This window comes from Manacus candei, unplaced genomic scaffold, assembly GCF_025592945.1.
Source record: "Manacus candei isolate 608988 ecotype Guabito, Panama unplaced genomic scaffold, ASM2559294v1 h1tg000033l, whole genome shotgun sequence".
Lineage (NCBI taxonomy): Eukaryota > Metazoa > Chordata > Aves > Passeriformes > Pipridae > Manacus > Manacus candei.
In genome coordinates, this window is record NW_026138081.1 from 10,682,775 (window position 1) to 10,706,750 (window position 23,976).

The 23,976-nt window shown below is 35.5% G+C and overlaps 2 protein-coding genes across 41 annotated transcripts in view; one reads left to right on the top strand and one right to left on the bottom strand.

Annotated features, from left to right (window-relative positions):
- MADD (MAP kinase activating death domain) overlaps positions 1–3,525 on the top strand; it is a 72,575-nt gene extending 69,050 nt beyond the window's left edge. For 39 of the 40 annotated variants that reach the window (XM_051792025.1, XM_051792026.1, XM_051792024.1 and 36 more), the window contains 2 exons: positions 299–345; positions 2,032–3,525. In XM_051792025.1, the coding sequence (XP_051647985.1) occupies positions 299–345; positions 2,032–2,139 (155 nt within the window). In that variant the 3' untranslated portion in view covers positions 2,140–3,525. The remainder of the gene's footprint in view (positions 1–298; positions 346–2,031) is intronic. The other variant, XM_051792051.1, reaches the window with a different exon arrangement.
- An 8,616-nt stretch (positions 3,526–12,141) lies between these two features.
- The window catches only part of MYBPC3 (myosin binding protein C3), a 62,281-nt gene continuing 50,446 nt past the window's right edge, over positions 12,142–23,976 (bottom strand). Inside the window, exons 28-34 of the mRNA XM_051792066.1 lie at positions 23,657–23,852; positions 19,040–19,179; positions 18,117–18,276; positions 17,408–17,544; positions 15,014–15,208; positions 14,024–14,066; positions 12,142–13,530 (exon numbers count right to left, since the gene is read on the bottom strand). Coding sequence (XP_051648026.1) covers positions 13,421–13,530; positions 14,024–14,066; positions 15,014–15,208; positions 17,408–17,544; positions 18,117–18,276; positions 19,040–19,179; positions 23,657–23,852 — 981 coding nt within the window. The 3' untranslated portion in view covers positions 12,142–13,420. The remainder of the gene's footprint in view (positions 13,531–14,023; positions 14,067–15,013; positions 15,209–17,407; positions 17,545–18,116; positions 18,277–19,039; positions 19,180–23,656; positions 23,853–23,976) is intronic.

Consider the following 23,976-nt stretch of genomic DNA (forward strand, 5'->3'; position numbering starts at 1 on the left):
AATATGAGAAAAGCCAGAATCTCTAAGAACCATCAAATATCTACTGTGCCAAACAGAGGCAGTGAAAATTTTTGCCAACCTGAGTAATGTATTATCATTATCAGTATCTTCCAAGGACATAATGTAAATGAAAAGAAGGAAAAGTATCTAGAAGTGAAGGATAGTGATGTGGCCTGTATCTGCACCTGCTGTCTGTCTGCATCCCTTCCCTTTCCTATGGGAACGTTGTGCTATTTCTTTCCCATTTGCCTCTCGTTTTTTGAACTTTTTGTTTTGTCTCTTGCCCGTCCGGTTTTAGTTCCTGAAACTAAAGAAGTGGTGAGCCACAAGTACAAGACGCCAATGGTGAGTCACCTGTGATGCCTTGTGGTAGTTCTCTAGAGGATCTATCCTTACATTTTCATGTGGCAAAAAGAATTACATTGGGATTGCAGGATTTGCAGTGAAACCCCAGCTGCTTTTTATGCATGTTTTCCTCCAGAAAAGACAACAAAACTCGGTGATTGTTGTACCTATAAAATTAGGGGAACTCAACAGGTAGTACAGAAAGCACTGTCTCTTTTTAAAGATAGATGAAGATGCAAGGTAGCTGGTTTAGCACAATAAGAACTAGTGAAACTGTTAGTTTTAAGACAGTGCAGAACAGAGTCCTTAATCCATAGAAGCAATGTGTAGGGAGACTAGTTCATAGGCATAAAATGTTTATTAACAGCTTATGAAAAATTCCCATTTCCTCATGAAAGTTAGCAGGGAGATGCAAGAGAACACTACAAGTATTGATTCCTGCTGTATAGATGAATTATTGCTGTGATTTAGTGTTCAGTTTTTATAACATTTTGTGAACACCATCAGTGTATAATGATATTTAGTACTTTTACACATGATCAGACTTATATGCACTTATAAGGAAGAAATAGAAGACAATGATTATTGTCAGAACTGAAATTTCTTCAGTTATTTTGTATCTGAAGTGCAGTGTGCACATTTGTTGGTTTCATGGAAACTCACAGTCCTTCAAGGGGAGAGAGAGAAAAATTAACTGAAGGAGCTAGAAATGTTTTAGAACAAAATGCTTAGAATATATGTAGTTTAAGAAGCGGATAGCTGTATCTCTTAATAAGAAAAGCCAGTTCAATGAAAAAAATTGTATTTGACGTGTTTAAGGTGGTACTATAATACAACAAAACGTTGTTATGATTATTAGATTTACGAAGATTTTAAATGTCAGATTACAGGATAAGAATTTTTAACATCACCAGAATAGCCAGTATTAGAACTAGGATATAAATTAAGTCTAAGTCTTACCTTCACTGAATTGTGCTACCAATTACATGCTAAAAGAGGATTTTCAGTTAAATAATAGCACATAATGAGTTAAAAGTAATAATTGTAAAACTTGGTAATGCTGTGTGAAACCCTCTCCTTTAAGATAGTGATGAAATTGCCTGGTATTCTTCATAGGAAATCTGCAATATTGGGTTGTAGGGTTCTTTTTAATTAAAAAAAAAACAGGCCAAACCAAAAGCTCATATTATTCACTAGTGTTTGATTAAAAATTACAAGGATTACCAGTCCTAGCATAACAAGGTAGTTATGAATAAGGAAGAATCCCACCATCTTGTTAGTCAAGGTTCAGTACTGGATGTTTAGTTTTTTTAGTTAGCTCTTCCAACCCCTCCCAGAAAATTTCTTGTAACTTCATACGACAGACCAAAAGTAATTGTGTAGAATGTTTTTTCTAAAGCCAGCTGTCCAACTTTCCAGCTTGGCATACTGTTTTTAAAAATTATTAAATCATACTATTAAGCAACTAATGTTTTTATCCTAAAGGAGGTTTTTAGTTTGTTATACATATTTTCTACTCTATCCATCTCAGTTAGAAGGTATGGGACACATTTTCCTGATTTTTGTTTCTAGCCAGAGTAGTTGTCTTATGAAGAAAGACATATAGCAAAATACAAAATGTGCAATGGATTTTGCAAAACACCTAATAATCTGAATTTCATTATCTCTTCTTCTGAATTCTTGTAGGCTCATGAGATCTGCTACTCCGTGCTGTGTCTCTTCTCTTATGTGGCTGCAATTCGTGGGAAAGAGGCAGAAAATAAAAGCAAACCACCTCGACCAGTTTCCAGTTGATCGTGATATTTAGAAATACCTACCCTTTGGCACACTGACATGCAGTACTCCCAGTTTTGCTGCAGTTACTGGAGCTCACTTTCTGTCTTTTATGAGAACGTGATTATTTATGTATGACCCTGCAAGTCTTTCCCCATAGAAAAACCTGAGACTTCACTGTGCAGTCTCCTTCTGAATTCATCCGTAATGGAGTTTTTAAATGAGCCTTTAATCAGACAGTTTTGAGCATCTGCATCCAACTGTGAGTTACTCTGGACATTCCTTTGGAGTTCCTTTTTTCTTAAGATGACTAACAGCCTGAGTTCAGTTGTTTTTTTGTTCTAGTGGTACTTGTTACAATTTAATCACTTTACAACTGCAGGCTTCTGCTTTCCGATTCTCTGGTATGTGCACAGTGGAAGCAGTCTAGTCCTGTATGTTGTTTAAATGTAGTGTTTTATTGTTTTCCTTCTGTGTTGTTCATTTTTAACTACTAACACAGAGTTCTTGTCACATAGTTCTTCAGACTCTTTTGGTAGAGATAAACAATTTAGCTGTCATAGTCTTAAAATACCATGTGACAGTTGAAGTTCGGCTATTAAATTGGTCCATCTGTGGAGATGACTGCTTCTCAAGAGGGAAAAGAAGCGGAGAGAGAAACTTTGAAGGTAATAAATATATTGTGAAAAACCTCGACACTTCATGGATTGTGTGAATTTTCAAATGGGAATTTAAGTAACGTTTATAGTTATCCCAGCAGTAGACTTAACAGATGCATGTAAGCACTGCCTAAAGCAGTTAATCACAGGGATTAGAAAATGAATAAGGGAGTGTAAAACTTGGAAACATTATTGGCAGAAGTACACTATAGAAATCTGCAGAACATGTTCAGAAGCCCAGGGGATTATGCTGTCTTCAATTTTTTTAAACTATTGGTTGGTTGTTTTTTTTTTTTTTATCTGTACTTGTGTTTCAAGGGATCTTGAAAATACTGTGTTTGTGTATAATCAAATTCACATAGTTAAAACTGTCCATACATTCCTTATTTTAAATAGACCAAATATGAATGGTTTTTTGCATCCTGTTTTTGTTCTTGAACTGTACTGCACTTGTCTGGAAAGCTCTTAGGGTGCTGGAAGATGAGACTGTCTAGAGAAAATATTGTTACATGTAAAATACCAGGAAAAATTGCTCTGATGCAAACTGATGTATTGTATGTTTTGACATAGAATTCTGACTAAATGCACCCAGAAATAACCCTGTTTTGGCTTGGTCAGGGTATCTGCCATTTTAAATGGAATATACCAATATGGGTGAGGAAATGATGTAAATATTATAGTATCACATCTATTTATAGAAACTGTACAGCTCTCTGAATGTGAAAATAAAATGTCATTCAACCAGCAACTAGTTTTCATCCTTGTGTGCTTTTCTATCAGTGTAACTTATTCTGGAATGAATGTAATTATATACAAAATATACCCTACACATATATGAAATAATGAGGAAGAGAAGACTATAAATGAACAATCTAAATTTCTTTCCACAGAAGCAGTTTAAAGTAATTTTGTTTTTTTTTTTTTTTTTTCTTCTGTCACAACATTTATGTGATTTGTCTTTTAAAAAAAAAGTGTCTGAAAAATGTGAATAGGGAAAACAGACGCATCTGAATTATGGAAATTTTTATTGCATGCTTGGAAATAGAAATGACATGTAAAGGATTTTTCATCCTTAAAGGCTTAAAGGCAAAACTGAAATCGGTAAATCATGAAATTAGCCTGTTTTGAAATTATTTTCTTTCTTTTGTCCTCTGACACTGTAAATTTTCTTATAGCAACATCTGAATTTTTAGCAATTGTAGTGTTCTTGATACTACTACAAGTACGGTTAAGACTGAAAGCATTTTGGTCTGCAATAGGTGTTCCATTTACTGCAGTACTGGGTCCCACTCAGGTAGTCAATTTTAATTTTTAAATTGTAATTATGTTATCAGCCTATTAACATGATGAAACTATTAACTTCAAATTATAAGGGGAAGGTTATTAAATGCATAGCATCACTTACTATATACAGCTCCTTTTCTTCCCTTGTAGAAGCTATTTTTGCTAATGTATTTTTCTGTGACTTACATAAATTACATGAACTGCTATATGCTCTAGGCTGCTGAAAAACTTCAGAGCAGAATAACACTTTTAAAGGACCTTTAATAAAAATGGCCCTCTGTCCCTTTTGACAGAATTTTCTTAAAGAACAGGTGTGGCTAAATATATTGTTTGCTGTTCCGTGGCAGGGATGAATCAGGAACAACCTCAGCAAGTGGGCTGACACTGTGCCTCTGCTCTTTAGGTGAGAGCAACTGTCTTGGCTTCAAAATTGAAGACATTTTTGAAATATATAAAATCTTTCTTGCACTTGATGATGGGGATTTAGCAGATGTTCTGAGAACTGTAGGCATGTAGCGTATTCATCTGAGCCAAAGGCATGCTGTGCAGTGTTTCCACTACTAAATGCACAGTGCTGCTCTTTGGATACCAAATGCAGGTTGGATTTAAAAGTGGTACAAAAGCATAAGTCTTTCGGAATTCAGTCTTCCATCCTTTCCTCTTTCTCTTCATCACTCCTAAGCGCTAAGAGGTCCCTAAACTTTATTTTGGAGGAAAAAAATAATTCCAGTTGTTTGCATGTAGTTTTAGTCATGTCCCACTCATTTTGGTATTTAGATAAAAAAAATCCTTAACAGCAGTAAAGAACTTAGAGGTTTCTAAACCTTCCAGAACTAATTGAAGGCTGAGAGTAATTAGTAATAATAAATAGTTCTAGAAGTTTCTTAGCACAAAATGAATAATTCCTGCGTTTTTACCACTAGGAGGAGCCTGTGTCTTAGTTTTTAAGAATTTCAAAATTGCAACCTTTTTATTTTAACACTTGTATTATTTCCAAGGCACTTAGGCAAATGTCGCAAAGAATCATAAACTTGCCTTAAAACTTCCTTGTGCTGAACAGGTTTCTTTTTCTGGTACAATTTCTTGTTTGTGGAAATTGGTTTTCAAAATGACCATTAAGTGTTCTCTGCAAACATGGGGGTTTGAGACTAGTCTTCCTGGCAGTTTTCGAAGTGGAACAAATGTTACTACTTTGTCTCCTGGTTCATGGATCTTCATCATGATATTCCAAAAAAAAAATAAATTCTTGTTTTATTTGTGAATGCAGTGTCCACTTCTAATGTGAGTGGGTCCACATTTTAAGGGTTAAAGGTTTAAACTTCAGTGAGCGTCACAACACTGAAGTGATATTTATTAAGGATATAACTGGAAAAAACTTATGATGTCTGCTGAAGGAAAGAATTCATTACTTTAAGAAAACGGTTGTAAAAATTTCTTACACTCTGGTTCCTAACTTCAGATAATCAGTATCCTCCTCCTTTGACACTTCAGGACAGCAGAGTAAGATAAAATGTTCATCTGGGTATTTAAAAGTTAAAGTGCTTGTAAACATAGGTCATAAGAATTCCAACTAAAGTTCTCTCTGAGTAATCAAAGTGGATGGGAAAATGGCTGTGATTCTAAGCCTTCCTGGGAACCTTTATGTTGCAAAAATATTGGAGATATTTCTAGAATCTTGCCACCTATGCCAAAGGAGGGCTTTTGTTTCCCACAGAGTGTGTTTCTAATAAGGAAGCAGTTGCCTACAATGAGAACAAATGGGCATAGGCTCCTGTTATCACTGAATTCAGAACTAGGCAGAAAATAGAAGCTAAGCTTCTCACAAAGAGCAATATTTACATCCCAGTCCCCCTTGACTGCCAGATGGTTGAAAGTCAAGTGATGTTGCCTCTGAGGCAAGATCTTCCTTCTGGGAGAACAATGGCTCCTGCTTAACTCTGACTCCATATTAGGTATTTAGGAATTTAGGTATTTAGGAACTCCAAATTCCTGCTCTTAGACAAGCCAGGTGTTGGTGAAATAAAACATCCCCTAGCTCCAGAAGAAGTGGTAATTAGGATGAAGAAGCAGCAGCTTTGTGCAAAGGATCTTGCCACAAAATGTCGAAGAGCTTCTTGCTCTTACAGAAGTCACAATTCAGCCAGACACGTCTACTTCTCATAAGGGCAAGACATTTCCAGACAGCTTCTGGTGACTTTGCTTCTGATAGTGGCAATGGCTTCTCATACAGCCCTACCCTGTAATGCTCTTGTAAGATGTTCAGTGTGAGCAACAGCTTTGAGATTCTACAGCCATTCCAAATTTGGCCATTTCACTAAAATAGTAGAAATGTGATAATGCTTTAAATAATAGTGTGTATGTGACCCCTTTTTCCAGCACTGTATCTGAAGGTTTGAAAGTTTGATGTTGGTGACAAGTGAGGTTTGAGTGTGGTTGAGTATATGCCACGCTTAGAGAGGACCTCTTTCAGGCAGATTCTGTGCTCAGATAAAAATGAGCTCAATGTTTATACTAAGGTTAGTAAAATCATAAGTTAACTTTCTGTTTACAGGTGTACAATGTTTCAAAACTTCTGCAGCATAGTAGTTTTAGCATTGATTAATTTCGTTTTAAGGTGTCAGAAAGAAATATATATATGTCAGCCAAGGGCAAACAGTCCTGCTTCTATTTGCAACAGTTACTATAGTGATAAACATGGTTTAGGAACCTACATAGAAATAGAAATCCCCATCTCCCAAAATAGCTCTACATAAAAAGGAACAAACGGTGGCAGGAAAAACACCAGTAGAACTCTAAACAATTGCTTCTTTGAATTATATGAAAACTTTAGTTCTGTATTTCAATTCCTTCCACTCTTTTTTGCCTTTTCGGTTTCTCGTATTCACTCACTTACTCCAGTGAGTACCAGTCTATCCACAGTGGGCTGGATATCAAGGCACTCTCCTTTTTCTCTTTTTACACATCTCCTTGCTTGGATTCCTCACTGTTTCCTCACATTTCCTTGGCCTACACTCTCTTCCACCAGTGAAGCTCAGCTCTGCACCTCAATTTCCCATCAGATCATCTCTATTTGTTTCCCCCTGTGCTTTTTTGGTCATACATTCTTCTCGCCTCTGTGACCATCATCATCTCCCAGCCTCTATCCCCAAGCAGTTCAGACTTAAGCTCTTCCCAGTGTCCTGCTCAACCAGTCTCTGCCCCTTTCCAGCTTCTAGTCAGTCTCTTATTCCTCTCTCTTGTTCTTACCAAATACTCTGTCTTCTTCTTTCATTCTCAGCCTCATTCCACTCTTACTTCTTTTGCATTTAAATAAAGTTATTTTTGGTGGAGTGCTAAAGAGTGCTATAGAGGGAAGAGTAAAGATTTCCAGTCTTATTTCTGCTATTCTGTGATAGCTCCCAGCAGCAGCTCTTCCCAACACTCCTTGTTAGAAATGGCTCGACCATTTAATCTGATATTAAAAAGAAAGAAATTTGTCTAAAACAGACTTGTAACCTAACAAATTTTATAAATTGTTAAAGTTTTCCAGTACTGTAGGAAACAAGAAAAATCATGAAAGGAAATATCATGCTTTGTAAATACACAGTACTGTTATCCCCTCTTATACCAGTGAGGAAGAACAAGTCTAGTTTTCAGGTAGAAATTTTTGAGGACTTTCTTATGATCAAAATGTACTAGGAGTTTTTTAAAGTCAGCATATGCAATGAACTAGCCTATAAAGCAGAAGAAAAGCTTGGATTTTTTGGCCCTTTTTCCTTGGTTTGGTATATGAAAACCATCAGTAAATAACTTTATTTGAGAGTTATGTTAGTAGGTAGTCTTTTTTGTGATCCTAATTTCCTGGAATAGATCTGGATTACTGGGGCAATTATTAGCATTATGACAGATACCAAGCAAATGCAACCTTACTGAAGGTCAGACTGCATTTATGCACCATCTGGGTTCATGTGTTTGGGTCCCACAATTTATACTTTCAAGCCAAACAAAAACTGTGTATGATACTCTTCATATTTGCTAAATAAGCTATAATGAATACAGAATCATGTTCAGACTATTATCCATGGTGAAGAAGAAAAAGGGGGCATACTTACCACTTATTTAATATTTTCATATCCACTGATATTTGTCTTTGGTTAAGCCATCCTAACACACAATAGATCTGAAATGTGTTCATAGCTATGACAGTTATCTGTGGTTTTGGGGCTGCTTATTGTCAACATTTCTGTCTGGCACAGAAAGCAGATGCTTGACTTTTTTCCATATCTAGACCTAATAAATGAAGCTGTTCTTATCTGTTTCTTTTAAACTTTCACCAGTTCAAGCTGTCTAAGATGTGTTGGTTATGCAGAGTGCTTTGGGGACCCTGCCCAAAGACAAGTAAAGGATATCTCAATGACAGCTTTTGTTTCCCTAAAATAGAGTTCTGTGGTTGGGAAGCACTTGAAAGGTATCAGTGGGGCTATTTTTAATCTCAGCAGACTGTTCTTATAAAATTCATTTGTAAGGAGACTGAATGGCTTGTAGTTCTAAACCTACATATCCAGGATGATGTGTTAGTGACAAACCTATCTCCTAAATACATACAATGATTTTATTTCAAAGAAATTCTGTGATAAAGCAACATAAATAATTTTTCTGATTTCTAGAAAAGTATTTTCTCGTGCTGCTCTTATATTAATGGCCATTGTATTATTAAATTAAGGAAAAAATTCTACCAACTAATATTTTCTTGTGTTCTCATTCATTCTACTCAGTTGTAGACCTCCCTTGAAACAGCTAGAACAATAATCCTTTCTCATAAGGAATGAAACCTGCAGGTGAGGAGTACTTAGGTTATCTTTAAATGTCTGTCATGCCATGTGTTGAAAAAAATTGTTAAATAATAAAGAGGAACCTCTTGACCTCTCACTGTGATTTTCAACAAGTAAAACATATATAATTTCATAGAATAATCTGAAAAAGTTGGTAAAGATAACTATTCTGTATTATAGAGGGGAAGAGGAAGGTAAACTCGTGACAGGTGAGGCACTTTTCATAAACATTCTGTTGGGACAATTAGCAGTGAATTTAATTTGCACTTCACCCCAGTATATCACATAAGTATTGTAATTTAAGAGCAAGGCAGGGTGACAGATCATAGAATCATAGAATAGTCTGGATTGGAAGGGACCTTTAAAAGTCATCTAGATCATCTAGGTCATCATCTATATCATCAGCTTATGCTAAAATCAGATCATGCATTAACTGAAGTGATCATATAAATTGAAAAAATCCGTAAAAGACAAGGTTTGGAGTTTGCAAGCTACTAAGAAAGGTAAAGTTTTTCTAAACATGATACCGAATGCAAGTAGTCTTCTCTGTTTTACACTGATTTCTGCCTAACATTACAGTGATCTTCCAGGCAATGGTTTATTAGCAAATATGTGAATGTGTGAAAATTTAGGACTTTTCCATTTTACAATATTTCTATCTGCATAACTGTGTTACTGTGCCCTCAGTTACAACACGTATTGATAGTAGTAGTTAACCATATCTTGAATAGCTAAATAAAATACATCAGTACCTAATTGGCAACAACATACATTAATGGAAACATAGCTTCTTATTACACACGTTACCCTTTCTTGGTCACACACATATCCATCTGCATTATGGATATTATAAAAATATATGTAGTAGTTGGCCCCCCTTCTGCAAGAACAGCTCTAGTGCTAGAGCATAGCACCTGGATTTACAGTGACTTGGAAATGAAATACTTCTGGCGTTTTTATTAACGGATCAGAAAACTAATGCTCAGGAGGGAAACAACAAGTATGTTTATTCTGCAGCTGTTACCACAGATATGCCTGCTAGTTTTAAGCTAATACATATCTATGATAGCAGAATACAAAATAGGCTGCAACCTGAGAAGCTATGCCAAACAGAGTCACTGTCATGACTTCAGAATGGACATTATGTTTTTTAGTTCTTTAGCTTCAACTGATTCACTTCTCATCTGTCAATAGGTAAAATTAATTATTTTCATGGGGAACCATTAGTTAACTCTCACACAGCCTTTGACAGCTTCTGTACAAGCCCACTGAATTAAACCTGAAAGAGGAAAAGGAGGAAACCCAGCATCTTTACTGTAATCTGTTATAGTCACACCACAGTTTGAAGAGATTTTCTTCAGACTTTACAGCCCTGAGCAATAATCTCTCAGATGGAGAGCTGATGAGTGGGTGGGAGAGTTTCTAGCACTGAAGAGGGGAGGTGGAGCTGCAGCACAATGCTGCTCTTTGGCCTTTTTCATTGTTATTTTAAGAAGTAATGGTCAACCATTAACTCATTTTGCTGTTGTTATTTGCTCAGAGAATAGTGGTCAGGATTTGAGCACTAAGGCAATCTCAAGTAAATAAAGGAAATGAAGTGTTCAGATAAGGTTTGCTTCCATTTGACAGTTTAATTCCGTCTGGTGGCTTTATAAAAAGTATTATGTGAAGCTTCCCATTGCCAGGGGCAAGTACATATTGTTTACTTATGGTATTTACACAACAGTGCTGTAAAACAGAATGAAACGAGAATTGATGCTGTGGTGTGAAACGTGTGCTGTCTTAGGCTAAAGTGTCAGCTGGGGGTTTATTTGGCAGGCAACACCACACTGAGAGAACTGAGCTAGTAGGAGTACTGGAGTGTTATTTGTTGTCTTAATATTTCTTAATTGATGTTTTTTGGAAGTGGTATCTTAGCTCAAGTGAAGCACTGGGCTAGCTTGACTATTTCTATGCTGCATGATACTGTGTAGTAATGCTCTGCAACACCCCGTGCTTCAGATAAGTCTTATGTATGTTAATTCAAACATTTAAAATCTCCATTCCTGGTACATTGTTACTAGTTTGAAGGAGAGGCATGTACCCTGACCAGGCAGCCAGCAGCCTGAATTGGTAGGATTTAAATGGAAATTGTGGTAGCATCAAGCATTGAAGTCATTTTCACATCCAGCTGGATAGAAATAATCGGCCTGGAGAGGTTATGTTTGTCTAAGTAACATAGTTTTCACATGTAAGGATCTTTTACTTGAGCAACAGTTTTTTTGTCTTAGGGAAAACTACAGAAAAGATTTCAGTAGGACCATTGTTTTTGAAAGTGGTTGCTGTCAGTGAAAGACACTTAATACACTGAAAGAGAATGCTGGTAGATAGAAATTTTTAAATTTTATGGCCTATTTATTTTTCTCCTTTTGCTATTGATCTTACCTTGCGCACTTGTAACAGTAGTTAACAACTACACGGTTAGAGATAAGGCCATCTGATTTTTGCATTACAGGAGATTTCACACAGGAAAAGATAGTGAAAACCATCTTTCATCAAGTAGTCTTTCAAGTGTGATGGAAGGAAAATTGTGAGATACTTTATTGTTCTCAGCCATCTAGGTTTGGGAGAAGCTGGTCAGTTTATGTGGTTTTAATCAGATTGGGAGAAAAATTATTTATTTAATTATTTATGTATTACCAACATGGGATTAGTGGACAATTAGTGACTACACTTTCAGGATCAGTATCAGGCATGGAGCAGGTAAAAGACAATACTATATGCTTGCGAAACATCAATAAACACCTACCATTTTCTGAAGACCCTTCTAGAACTAATTACAAGAAGTTCAGACCTTGCAGGTGTCCTTTCCCCCTAATCCTCTTTTCAGTGTGTGAGGAATGGTTGGCTTTTTGAATTCAGAATTCACATTTTTAAGAAGAACTTCTAGAAACCTAACTAGAGCGCGCTTCTTTTTTTGTGACTTCATGGATTTGCATTCGATTCATTGTCATTGAAAGTTTTGGAAGTAAAAACTAATTTGTGTTTTTCATGTAGAAGCATTATCTTAGAAGGCCCTGTGGAATTAGGTTCTAACTCTTGCCGTTCAGTCTCTGCTTTACAGTATGCATTGTCCAACAGATGCTGGGATGATCCTCTCAGTCCACTGCATTCTGGTCATAGGTTCTTTAGAATATGGATTATCTCTGTCTTTTATGTGTGGCATGTGCCCTACTTTTTAATCAATGGTGTTGCTCAGAAAATGAAAGTACAAAACAGTATAAACCTGGTTGCATGTTTTCCTTTTTAAATTTTATTTAACTGTTTAATAAGAACAATGTGCGACAGACAAGTGTAGATCTGGAATAAGATGATGTTGGTTTCAGAGAGTATCCTTTTTTGTTCTGATATCATAATGAAATAATCAAAATACACATCTCATGCTTTTATTAGGAAGACTTATTTGCTTGTTTAATACAACTAACATACTGTGTCAGACATGCTTTCCCATCTCATGTGGCATGTTGGCAGGCAAGTAGTATTACCTCAGTTCCTTTGTGTTGATTTTTTCAAAAGGCAATGCTTCTTTGATTAATATCATCTTCCCACCGTCTCTTGTCTTGTGATCATTAAAAAGTACTCTCCAGCCAGAAACTATCAACTACCACAGGTCTGAAAAAACCCCCATCCCAAATACTATTCAGACTACTAGATGAAAAGCTAGAAATGCTATTGTGTCATTTAATTAGACAGAATCATCTGCAAAAATGCATACATACCACTCATAGACTTTCAAAAACCTTCAGTAAGATTTGATAACAGTAAGTTTATTGCTTTTATCACAAGATTTTGCTTTAAAAATTTTTATTTGTGTGCAGATAATCTTTCTCACTAGAGCTTTCACTGTTTCATCTGATGTGCAAAATTATCTCTGTAGATAAGTATGATGTCTGTGACTGGTTGCAAAAACATCTAATAACTGGAATTCTATGCTGGTGTCTTTTTTAAAAGCTAGAAAACAAGTAGTGAGTAATTATCAAAAAAATTATTTTCTATATAAAGCAGAACAATAGCTATAGCCAGAGGTTCCCAAATGGTGTGTTTTGGACACAGTTCTGCAAAGATCTGCTCAAGAGCACAGCAGTGGATGTTTCAAGCACTCACAGACAGTAAAAGTAGTAGGAATGAAAGTTACAATCTATTGTACAGACATGAGTATAATGAAAGGTGATTAAATATTACAATTAGTTTCTTACTGTTTCATTATTCTGAGCTACTTGTTTCTTATGAAGAATATCAGAGTTCGTCAAAGAGAAAATGGAGTGAACTGTAGAACTGGAGAATTTACATTTGTTTCAGCCATTAGGAAAGGACGGGGGTTATTTTTACGTAATTGTAATATAGCAGGCTTTTTTTTGCCTATGTAAGGGGAGGAAAGTTCTGTCTTGGTTTCTCTCAATTACTTCATGTGGAGACAATGGCAATGTAACTAAAACAGATGTATGAAAAAAGGAAATAGGGTCTGAAAGTATGCTGGGTAAGCAAAACATTACAAGACACTGCTGCCTCCTAATTCACGTATATTAAATGACTTTGAAGATGAACAAGACTCCTAAATGAACTGAAATTATCCTTCATTAATTTCTTCAGTTTTCTTCTTTTCAAGTTCCATTCTAATGCTGAGACAGAGAATGGGGAGAAAGATTTATTGACAAATACATTACCTGATTGCTATCATAGCTATTTCATGTTTTTAAAGTGTAAAGTGTACATTACAGTTCTAGATGTATTTTAACTATGCTTTTTTTGTTTAGATTATTGATATTAGTTAGCCTTATTTTAATAAATAACTGACTCTTAGAGGAAGTGCTCGTAGTCAGTTAAGACAAAATGACAACAAAATATTCTGTTATTTTTATATATCTCTACACTGGCACAGCATATTAAAGGTGGAGACCCACTTTAAAATAAATGAAATAAATTACCTTGCAGGAGTGTGATCTTAGTACATTATTGAAAAAACAAACAGAAATTGAAACAAGCATATATCCTCCCACCAACATTATAAACATTCTATAAAGTCTCTACCATGAATATCTAACAACTATTTAATCATATATCTAACCAAACAGCCATTGCTCCTTTATCCAGCTGAATTATTTTGATTCTTACCTTGACTTGCAGATGAATTGCAATTCAGAGTTTTACTGAGGTGCTGGAGAATGAAAAAAAATTTAAGATATTATCAGACATTAAAGGATGCTAATTTTAAATTGAGACTTGGTGCTGAAAGTGAAATATGAAAGCTTTATAGTAGTTGCTTTTATCTGATAATTCTAAGAAGATTTAATGTTCCTAAATCAAGCTTCAGATTATGATAATATTAAGCTTTGAGCCATGTCTACACTGTAATTTATAGTACTGAACCGAAATCCTTGAGAATTTTGGCTCCCAGCACTGCAAGGTGAACTGCATAGACATTCCAGACTTAGCGCTGAGTCAAATATTCAGCTCTGTGCTGTATAGAAACACCTGCAGGCTTGATGTGCTGAAGATGAATTTCCATCAATCACTGCTGTGTGGGTCACTTTCACTGAGCATTTAAACTGGTGCTATATACATTTATATTGACAAATAGATACATTACTGGTAGCCTGACCAAAAATATTTAGTCAATATTTCTTACTGTGTTATAAACATGTGACTTTCGTTCCTGATTCTTTTGACAAAAAAAATAAATGTTTAAAAAATGTTTATGATGTAGCACGCACTACCTTTTACGTAAGTTTAGATGCTAATGAGTTAATTTAAAACTTTCAATTACTGAGTAGGCACAAAGGATAATAAAACTATCCTCAATGATAGTTTGTAGGTAGACCTCCATTGCAGTATCTTCTCTATAAATATAAATAAGTATCTTCTCTATAAATATTAAGTCAGAAGTTGCCCCTCTTCAGGCTTGTATTACCTACCAATCAACCTAATTCTATCAAAACACTTTAGAATGAAAAAACCAATCTTGCTGGTGCAAGTAATTAACAAACTTTTTTATATACCACCCAAGAAGTCAGGGTTAGATAAAGAAAAACTATGATTTTATTTTCTTTTAGCTACCCATTACTCTATCATCATTACAGTATTAATGTTATCCATAAGATTCACCTGATTACCTCTGACATCCAGTCTGCACTCTATTTCAGCTTCACCACACTCATTAACAGCTTTACAGGTGTAAATGCCACCGTCAAATGGAGTGGGTTTCCGGATCTCCAGGGTCAACACACCCTGCTTACTGAACATGCGGTATTTGGCATCCCCAGAGAGATCCATTTTGTTTTTGTACCAGTATATCTTTGGCTGAAGAACATAGAAGAAGAATTTTAAAATAGAAGGTAGGAAATGGAATATTTACACCAGATCTTGCAGCTTTAATTTAGCCATCAAAGGCTAAATAGCATTATGAGAGCTATTAACACAACAGTGTTAACAATTTTTCAAGGAACAACTCATTCAGTACAAACTTGTGAAACCAGTAATTCTGAAGTTCAGTATTTCCTTTAACTGTCAAATAGCATGTAGAATATGTAGGTCTGTATCCTATTTTATTGCAGTTTAAAAAAACCCCAGCCCTACAAACTGGCTACAAATTCATCCATTCATTCAGGGGTTATTTAGTTGTGCTTGTTAAAGTATATTTGAATGCTACAAGTATGTTACAGAAGTGTCACAAAGTTCCACATATGTTAAGTGGCCAAACTGAGATACCAAAGTTTGGCCTGAAAAAGGATTTTCTAAAGCCTTTAGCATATCTTTAGAAATTTCAGGAATTTCAAAATAAAGCTTCAGCTGAGGAATAAAGTGGTTAGTTCTGTATCAGTTCAAGTCTTTATGTTTTGTTTCCAGTACCTGAAACTGTGACTTTAATTTCTATAAATGAAATTTTGAAAATGGAAGTCCAATAGAAAACAAACTGCTTTTGTTTATTTCAAGCTCATCAATACATATAGTGAAGAAACAGTCTTTAAAGAGTAGAAAACAAGGCTTTGTATTTACCCATTTTTCTTTGAAAATTAACGTCTTCTATTTCTTCATCCATAAGAACTAAAACTACTGCACTGTTTTATACAGTGCCTTCAAATCTACTGAATTACTTTTGTCTTTGACCTGTGGTATATCAATCCAGTGCATCCCAGTTGCCATGCTTACTTTTCTTGAAAGATATCAGCTGGAATTTTTCCTGCCTTAATATTTTTTCCTTCTTTTTCTATAGCCTCTTTATCTTTCTGGGTATATGTCTTTTATTGTACTTCACTACTAGCAGGGCATGAGTATTGTCTCTGCTTGAAGTGGTAACTTTTCCATGCCATACAGATCATACCTGAGGTGTGCTTGAGAATCTATAGTTATTCAGAATTGGAAAGCTCCATCAACATAAGCTACTCTCTGTGAAAAAGACCTTTTTCAGAGTACTGTAGTAGTTAGAGGCACATTTTGTTAAGGTTATTTTGGGCAATACAAGTACAGAAATGTATTTGGAAAAGCTGCTTTAAGACTATTAAGTGTGCTGAAGGTTGAGAACTATTTGGATCCCTCGGGCTAATGTGTAAGGATGAGCTTGCATGCTTGCATTCCAAAGCCTGCAACTACTGTATTTAACAGCTGTAAAATTAAGGATGGTTTTTAAGAATCTTCTTAAAACCATGGCAACTGAACGAAGTAGATGGAGATGCACAAAAATGTTGGTTAACCAAGTGGGAATTTCATCAGTAATACTGTCATTTCTAAGCTGAGGCAGTACTGGAGGATGAATTTTGCCTGCAGTTGCTGGTGTTTCTTCTATAATGTTTGTGTTCTTTTGCAACTATTTACATGGACGTGCTTCCTTTTTTATTTGAGTTTTGTCTGGAGCGCCTTCTTCATCAAAAGAACTGCAGAAAATGATTGCATAAAGACTTTTTTTTTTTTTGAGTAAATTTGGACTCTCAGTAATTGTGGTACATGTTTCGCTGTGTAGCAATCAGATCCTTGTGCAGGCATGAGGAATTGAAAGGAGCTGGGAATAAGCAGGCAGAAGGTGAAGGAAGAAGAGTTTTGCATTTTTTGTGATAGTGCTAATTTAAATTTCTGACAAGATTATGTCATAATATGGTAAATTCCTTCCCTGCAGACAAAGAAGCCCATTTCCCTTTTTTGAGAAACCTAAATTTAGCTCTTGGCTGATACAGTTTTTACAACTTGTTCCTCACTAACAAAATAATACATCTTTTCGTATTCTTTGAAGAGACTTATATTCCTGTGAGTTTAAAAAACCAAACCAGCAAAACCCCTTCAAAAAAACTTCACACGAGAGAAGGCCTTATTCTAGTTAATTTTGCAAAATAACTCAGACTCTGTAAAACTTATGTGAATGTATCAATGTAACAGAAAAACTGCTGTTCCTTTATATCATTTAGGTTAAAGGAGCAGTTTATTACATTAGCCACACCGAACTGATGTGGATTCTAAGGCAGCATCTTGGGTTGAGGCAACAATAAAAATGACAGTTGTGATCTGTACCTTGGGGATTCCTCTTACAGCACAGCTGAGTGTGGTGTTGTATCCTGCAATCACAGAACGGTTTACTAAAGGATGAGTGAATTTAGGAGGTTCGGAGAAGTCATGTTCTTTGTAACTAGGTGGCTTATAAGTGGTGCCTGCAATACAAAGAAACAAAATAGTAAGAACTATGTTTTCAATTCTGCTGACGTACACAGTCTATCTGTCACTTATTTTGCCTGTATGATTTAGAGAAGCTTCAAAGTTTTTGGCATTTGTGATATAACAAATCTTTAAATACACTTCACTCTAAAACATATCTCATGTTTCATGTGTTAGTTAAAGTAAAAGGTCTTGACAATTGTGGGTTTTTTTATTCTGGTAAAAGTACAATGGCCATATGTCTACAGGGAAAGTCTTCACAGATATCTTAAACTTTTAACCCCAGAATACAAATATAATCCCCCAGTTGTATTATAGTTGTATTATTTTCTTAAATTGATATAGTTTAGGAAGTCTGTGATTAAATATTTTTAGCAAATATTTGTATTAGTACAGGAGGTCTGCCTAGATAATGGTTCTTGATGCTAAAATTCTTTATAAGTGCTAGTTACTAAGTAATGAAAGTATCTTTAGTGGTGCATTTATCAAGATTGTATTTTTCATTTGCCAGTGTATTACTTCTGGTACTTAGTGGCTTTTGTGATCTTTGTTTTGAAGAATATGTTACCTGTTTTTTGGATATGGGCAGGATTTTTGGTGGTTGCAGCAGTTTCACTCAATCCACACAAATTTTCACTGAAGATTCGAAAAAAATACTCATTTCCCATAATCAGGTCCGACACTATACAGTTTGTGCGACGATAGTGATCAAAAACAGTATACCATTCCTGTAACAAGACTATACTGTTTAGAAAGATGTTATGAGAGGTCAGACATGGTGCTAGTTTTAGTATGGAGAGATCCTTTTTGCTACAACAAAAAGACAGGTAGACAAGTAATTAACACTAACCTGTGAAATGAATATTATGTTGCTTCTTGTGAAGATTAGCTGATCTATTTTCTTACTTTTATATTCTGGCGGGTATGATAGATGTATGAATACTTGCATTTTCAGAAAGAAAATCCCACAACTCTCTACATTTTAACCTTACTCATATCTGGGGATTCTGGTACAAGATGGGTACTCAGAATGTGATTACTTGATGAGGACTTCTGTGGGAAAGATGTTTTCCAGTCTGACTGGCATGCATAGCTCTCCCAGTATATACCTACTATACCCAGCATCTGAGTTCAAGTCTAACTCTTCCTCCCCCCACTTCATTTTTTCCTGTATTTATGAAAAATATAATTCCAAATAAAGAATGTAATTCCACCTTCTAAGCAGAGCTATATGTGCACTCATGACCAGAGATGGCACACCCTTGGTCTCTCTTACATTTTCTACTGAGCATTTTATGCAGTTCTATACTTCACCTTTAGGAGTTTTCAATTCTATTTTTCAGTGTTTAACTGCCTCTGGTATGCCATAGGATACCTCAGACACAGAAGTGAGAGTCATGAATTCAGTAATTTCCCTCAAGTCTGTATGTTTCCAGAACAGGCAGTAGTTTAAATTCCATACAAAGTCATAGACTGAGAGTAAGTTCTTACCATTGTCTTTTTGTCAGCTTTCTGGACCGTATAGCCCAAGATCTGTGCATTGCCATCATCTTGGGGAGGTGTCCACTCCAGGGCTGCATTAAATCCCCAAACATCTACAAGCTTTACATTCTGAGGAGGACCAGGCTTGTCTGCGGAGGAGACATGAAAAAAACCCTTAGCTTTTAGTTCAGAATCCAAGACTTTTGTCATTTCCTTCCATGCAGGGAAAAAAATAGAACTTGATAGCAATCTATAACGTTCCATATCAACACACTTCATTTATTTGAAGTTGAAACTGTAAACAAGAAAGTTGGGAAATTTTCAAATACTCTCTTAATGGTCTTCTGAGAGGCCTGAAAGCTACTGAGAAATAGACAACATATTAGAATTAGTAACATAGAAACCAGACAAACTCTTCTTTAAAATGTTATAAGAAGTTTGTGTTGATAGATGGATGTGATTAACTCTTTAAACTGTAATTTTATTACTTTCTTTGTTACCTCAATGCAATTTCTCAGCCACTTAGCTACATTGATATAACAACCATGGCAATGGGATACAAATGCCTTCCAGCTGAGGTTTGGGAGTATTTCCCATTTGGGAATATACCTTACTTTTTCCTGTTGGTTCAGTGCTTGTTAGCTTGCCCACTAGGTGACATTTCTCTGTAATAACTAGAAAAAGAACAAATTCTCAAAGAGATACAGACCTCTATGTCCATTTTAAGATACCTGGAAACATACAGAAAAATATATAATATGAAATTATCATTATTTTCTTTTCTCCTTTTTAATGATAATTCATATTTATATTGATATTGTTTAGTCTAATACTGTAACATTTAAATTAGATTTATTAAATAATATTCCTGTCTGTTTTAATTTGAAGGCACTGATTCACCTTTTTGATATGTTGGTTTGTTGCACACAGTTACAGGGCCTGTTGGGGAGGACTGGGTAGTTGATCTTGTGACTGAGTGAAAAATAGTTCAAGATAATTCTAGATAGTTGAATGGAAACTGTCTCCCCTTTCTGTAGCTAAGCTGGAAAAATTAGGGAAATGTAAGAATCTGATGGATGTAGTCTCATCTCAATCATTTGAGATGAGCAAAGCACAAAGGAATGTAATTTTAGATTGCTTATAATTTAATTCCTTAAAAAGGATATGCAAACCAGTAATAAATCAGCCTTTGTTATTAGGGGAACTATGACTTTTTATGTCAAAGCATAATGTGTTAATTCTCTTTTTGCTGTCATACTTTGGAATTGAAGACTGCTTTATAATTAGGTTTGGCCCCTTCAGTCCTGCTTCAAAGTGGCACCAACTAGAACACTGCATGAAGTGTGATAAGGAATATGGAATGCATCGCTCTCATTCCATTTATCATCCTCTTTCTTCCTATTTCAGAGAAAAACCTAGCATCTTCTGTGTCTCAGCAGCTACCAAACAGGTAAAGCCTTCTTTCATTTTTTTCCCTGTTTCTGAAGTTGGGAATGGCAATGTGTTGACAAGTGAATATTGCTTATGGAGATGTGGAAATGTTGTTACCTTGAATCACAACTTAGAAGAAAAAAATTTAGTTATGTTTCTAGATGTGTGTCTTCATTACACAGAAATCAATTAATCTATTCTGATTTGAAGAGAAGAATTTTTCATACTACATACCTTTGTGCACGTTTATGAAGGACAATCTTAAAAAAAATAGAGAGACATAAATTTGCTAAATGGATTTTTATATTCTTGATCTTTGTGGGTTGATGGGATAATGAAATCTGAAAGAATATCTATTCAAAATCCCTTTGTAGAATATTCCTTTCTCAGTACTAAACAGTTCATCTCTAGCTTGTGAACAGAGGATGGGAAAAGTTAAATCTAGTGATGCTTCTGCACCAAGTTATTTTCCTCTATACGACACTGTGTTAAAGTGGGGGTTTGTATTCTGAGGAAGTATTCTGTGTTACCCTCAGCACAAACTCAACTTAGGAGTTTTGCAAACTAATAAAACTTATAGAATGTGAAGAAGACATAAAATGTGAATTATCTTTCGAAAATAAATTATAATTTATATTTTAAAATAATACATAATGAGAAAAACTATTAATTCCATTTAAAAAAATTGCACTGAAGTTTGCTTTAGTCAATAGAAGACATAATGGAAGACAAAATTTATTGATTTGTGTAGAAGGGGAAAAAAGTTGAGGAAACCATATTCTCCAGAGATTGGAGATATTTTCATTATCTAAGAGCTTTCTAAAAGTATTTAAAATATACTGGATTCTCATAGTAAAAGTGCATATTTTGTAGGTCTCTAGAGTAAATGGCAGCAACTGTTTTGGCAACAGGGAAAAATGATGGCAGTAACAGAAGTGTTTCCTCTTCTTTGGAACTGATATGTGACTCATCATAGCAGCAGAGCTGCTTGCCTTATTCCAAGAAAAGATAGGGGCTGAAGCCACAAACATTACTTCTTCATCAAGTAGACATTTGCCAAGGGAAGTTAGCTGATCAAAAGACAGCTCAGAAGATTACTGATTAACTTGTTGTATCTCTGAAAATTGGGTTGGCTTTTCAGCATGCCATTCTACTTACTGTACCTAAAGCATCACTTGTAGTAGAGAAAGAGTGCCTGAATCACCCATATTTCTGTCCTGCCAAAAGAATATAAAATCTGGAGAGCAAACATTGCAGTTGACAGAATTGAAAAGAGGTAGTTCTGATGACAGAATAACAAAATCAAGAATCAGAGTAGATGCCTTGACTGTAGAAGTATCTGCAAATGTTACAAGCCCTTTCTCTTCTTGGTCATGAATCACATGAAATACACTTATCCCCTTTCAGCTGAGTAAGCTGTTCAAGAATTAAAAAGTTTCTTGCCTGTCCTCCAACTCTGACATGTATTAATCTGTGTGATAAAATTAGTTGCTTTTTTCGGCCATTCATTTTCTATTTGAAATAACTCTTTCACAATGGTACACAGATGTGTTTTTGTGACTCTCTACAGTATCAAACAATGGGTGCAAGATACTTGATACCATGCTCTAAGAGCAGTGGCTAGAATCAAGACTCACTAACCAGTTTTAGAAAGGTATTTTGGTGTATAGAGTGCACTACTCCCCTTTAGCTGAGTCACAGAGTCATAGAATGATTTGGATTGAAAGGGACCTTAAAGATCATCTAGTTCCAAGCCTCCTTTCATGGACAGGGGCACATTCCAGTAGACCAGGTTGCTCAGAGCTCCGTCCATCCTGGCCTTGAGCTCTTCCATGGATGGGGCATCCACAGCTTCTCTGGGCAACCTTGGGATTATTTTGTTTTAGCTGCTGTTTACTTATTTTGCTCAAGCCAAACTGCAGCCATCCTCTTGAGCAGAAGCATCTGCTGGTATTAAGACATACTTGCTCCAATTTGTTATGCCTTTCTTGTTTGCTGTTGGCACCATTGCATACCCATACTGCCAACATTAATTTATAGAACTTTAAGCAGAACACAGTCAGCATCTTTAATTCCAAAATATGACAGGTTATGTTTAAATACTCTTTTTGTGCCAAAATACACATTCTAAAAATGTATTGATACATTGGAGGAAATTTGGGATGACAGTGTGAAAGTGTGGGGAAAGAGAAATAAAAATAGTTATCAAGAATATTATATGAAGTGGTAATGAGGAGAAATAGAAGAACTCTGGCTGAACACTAATGAAATCTGAGTAGGCAAGATCTCAGAATATATCTCACAAAATCTCAAGGGAAGATATAGAAACTTTGACAATGCATTCCTTTGAAATGACACTAGAAAAGAGACTGGAAATTGTATAATAGAGAATAAGCCTCAGGCTAACTAGACACTTTTAACAGAGTAAGGCATTAAATGTGAATTTTCCAAATTCACAAGGCTGTGCCTTGTAATTTCTAATTTTTGGAACAGTAGAGGTATATTATTGCAATGATTTTATCTTCACTGTCCTTGTCTAATGAAAAAAACAAATAAGAGTACATCCAGTCCAAGATTTGTATTTCCTTCCTTAAGGACAATATGATATTCCTAAGAACACCAGAAGTCTCAAATTCTTTCTATCCCTCTCAACATGGTAGAAAGAAGATTGATAAGGATGATCAAAGATATGGAAAGGTGTCTTTGAAAATAATCAAATAAAGAGTCTAAAACTTGAGAAAGTTAACTGAGGAGTGTCTGACTGAAGGCTACAAATGGGAAAGGTGAATGATTATTCATGTTTTTTTCTGATACAAAACTGTATGGACATCAAAACAAATAAATACATGCACTTAAGCTAAAATTTCCTACCAAAGGATGTTTGGATTCTCAAACTAGACCTGGGTTAAAACTGGATGAAACCATGCAAGAAAAGAAATCCCTGGAGAACTATGGAACACACAGAAAATCCCTCATCCTCTGAAAGTCTCTAGGACACAGATAATTTCAAGCTGGGAAAACATCATAGGAAAATAAAGTGACATGCTAGCCCTGCTCTGAGCTTTGTCCTAGTCATCTGCAATCAACCACTAAGAGAGAAGGGATTCTGTGGTAATTGGATCTTTGGCTTGCCTCAGTCTGGCCACTATTTTGTTTTGAATGATCTGCTTAGTTTTGATGTTGTCAAGTTCTTACCTATGATTTGTATTGTTATTACAACTTTATCAGTCATGTTTTCTATCTGAAGAGTAACTTCATATGCTCCTGAGTGATGAAGCTCTGCCTTTCTGATGAAGAGGATTGTGTCCGTGTTGCTGTTCCGAATTCCCACATCTTTGGAGTCTAGGGTTTGACCATCTTTCAGCCAAGTGATTTTGGGCCTTGGTTTACCCTGAAGAGGAAAAAAAAGTTGTTTTTTTTTGGGGGGGGGCTGTAATAAATTTACATTTTTTTGTTAGTGATCTATAAATCTAGAAAGCCTAATGTAATATGCAGAGTTGAGATAGTAAACTCTC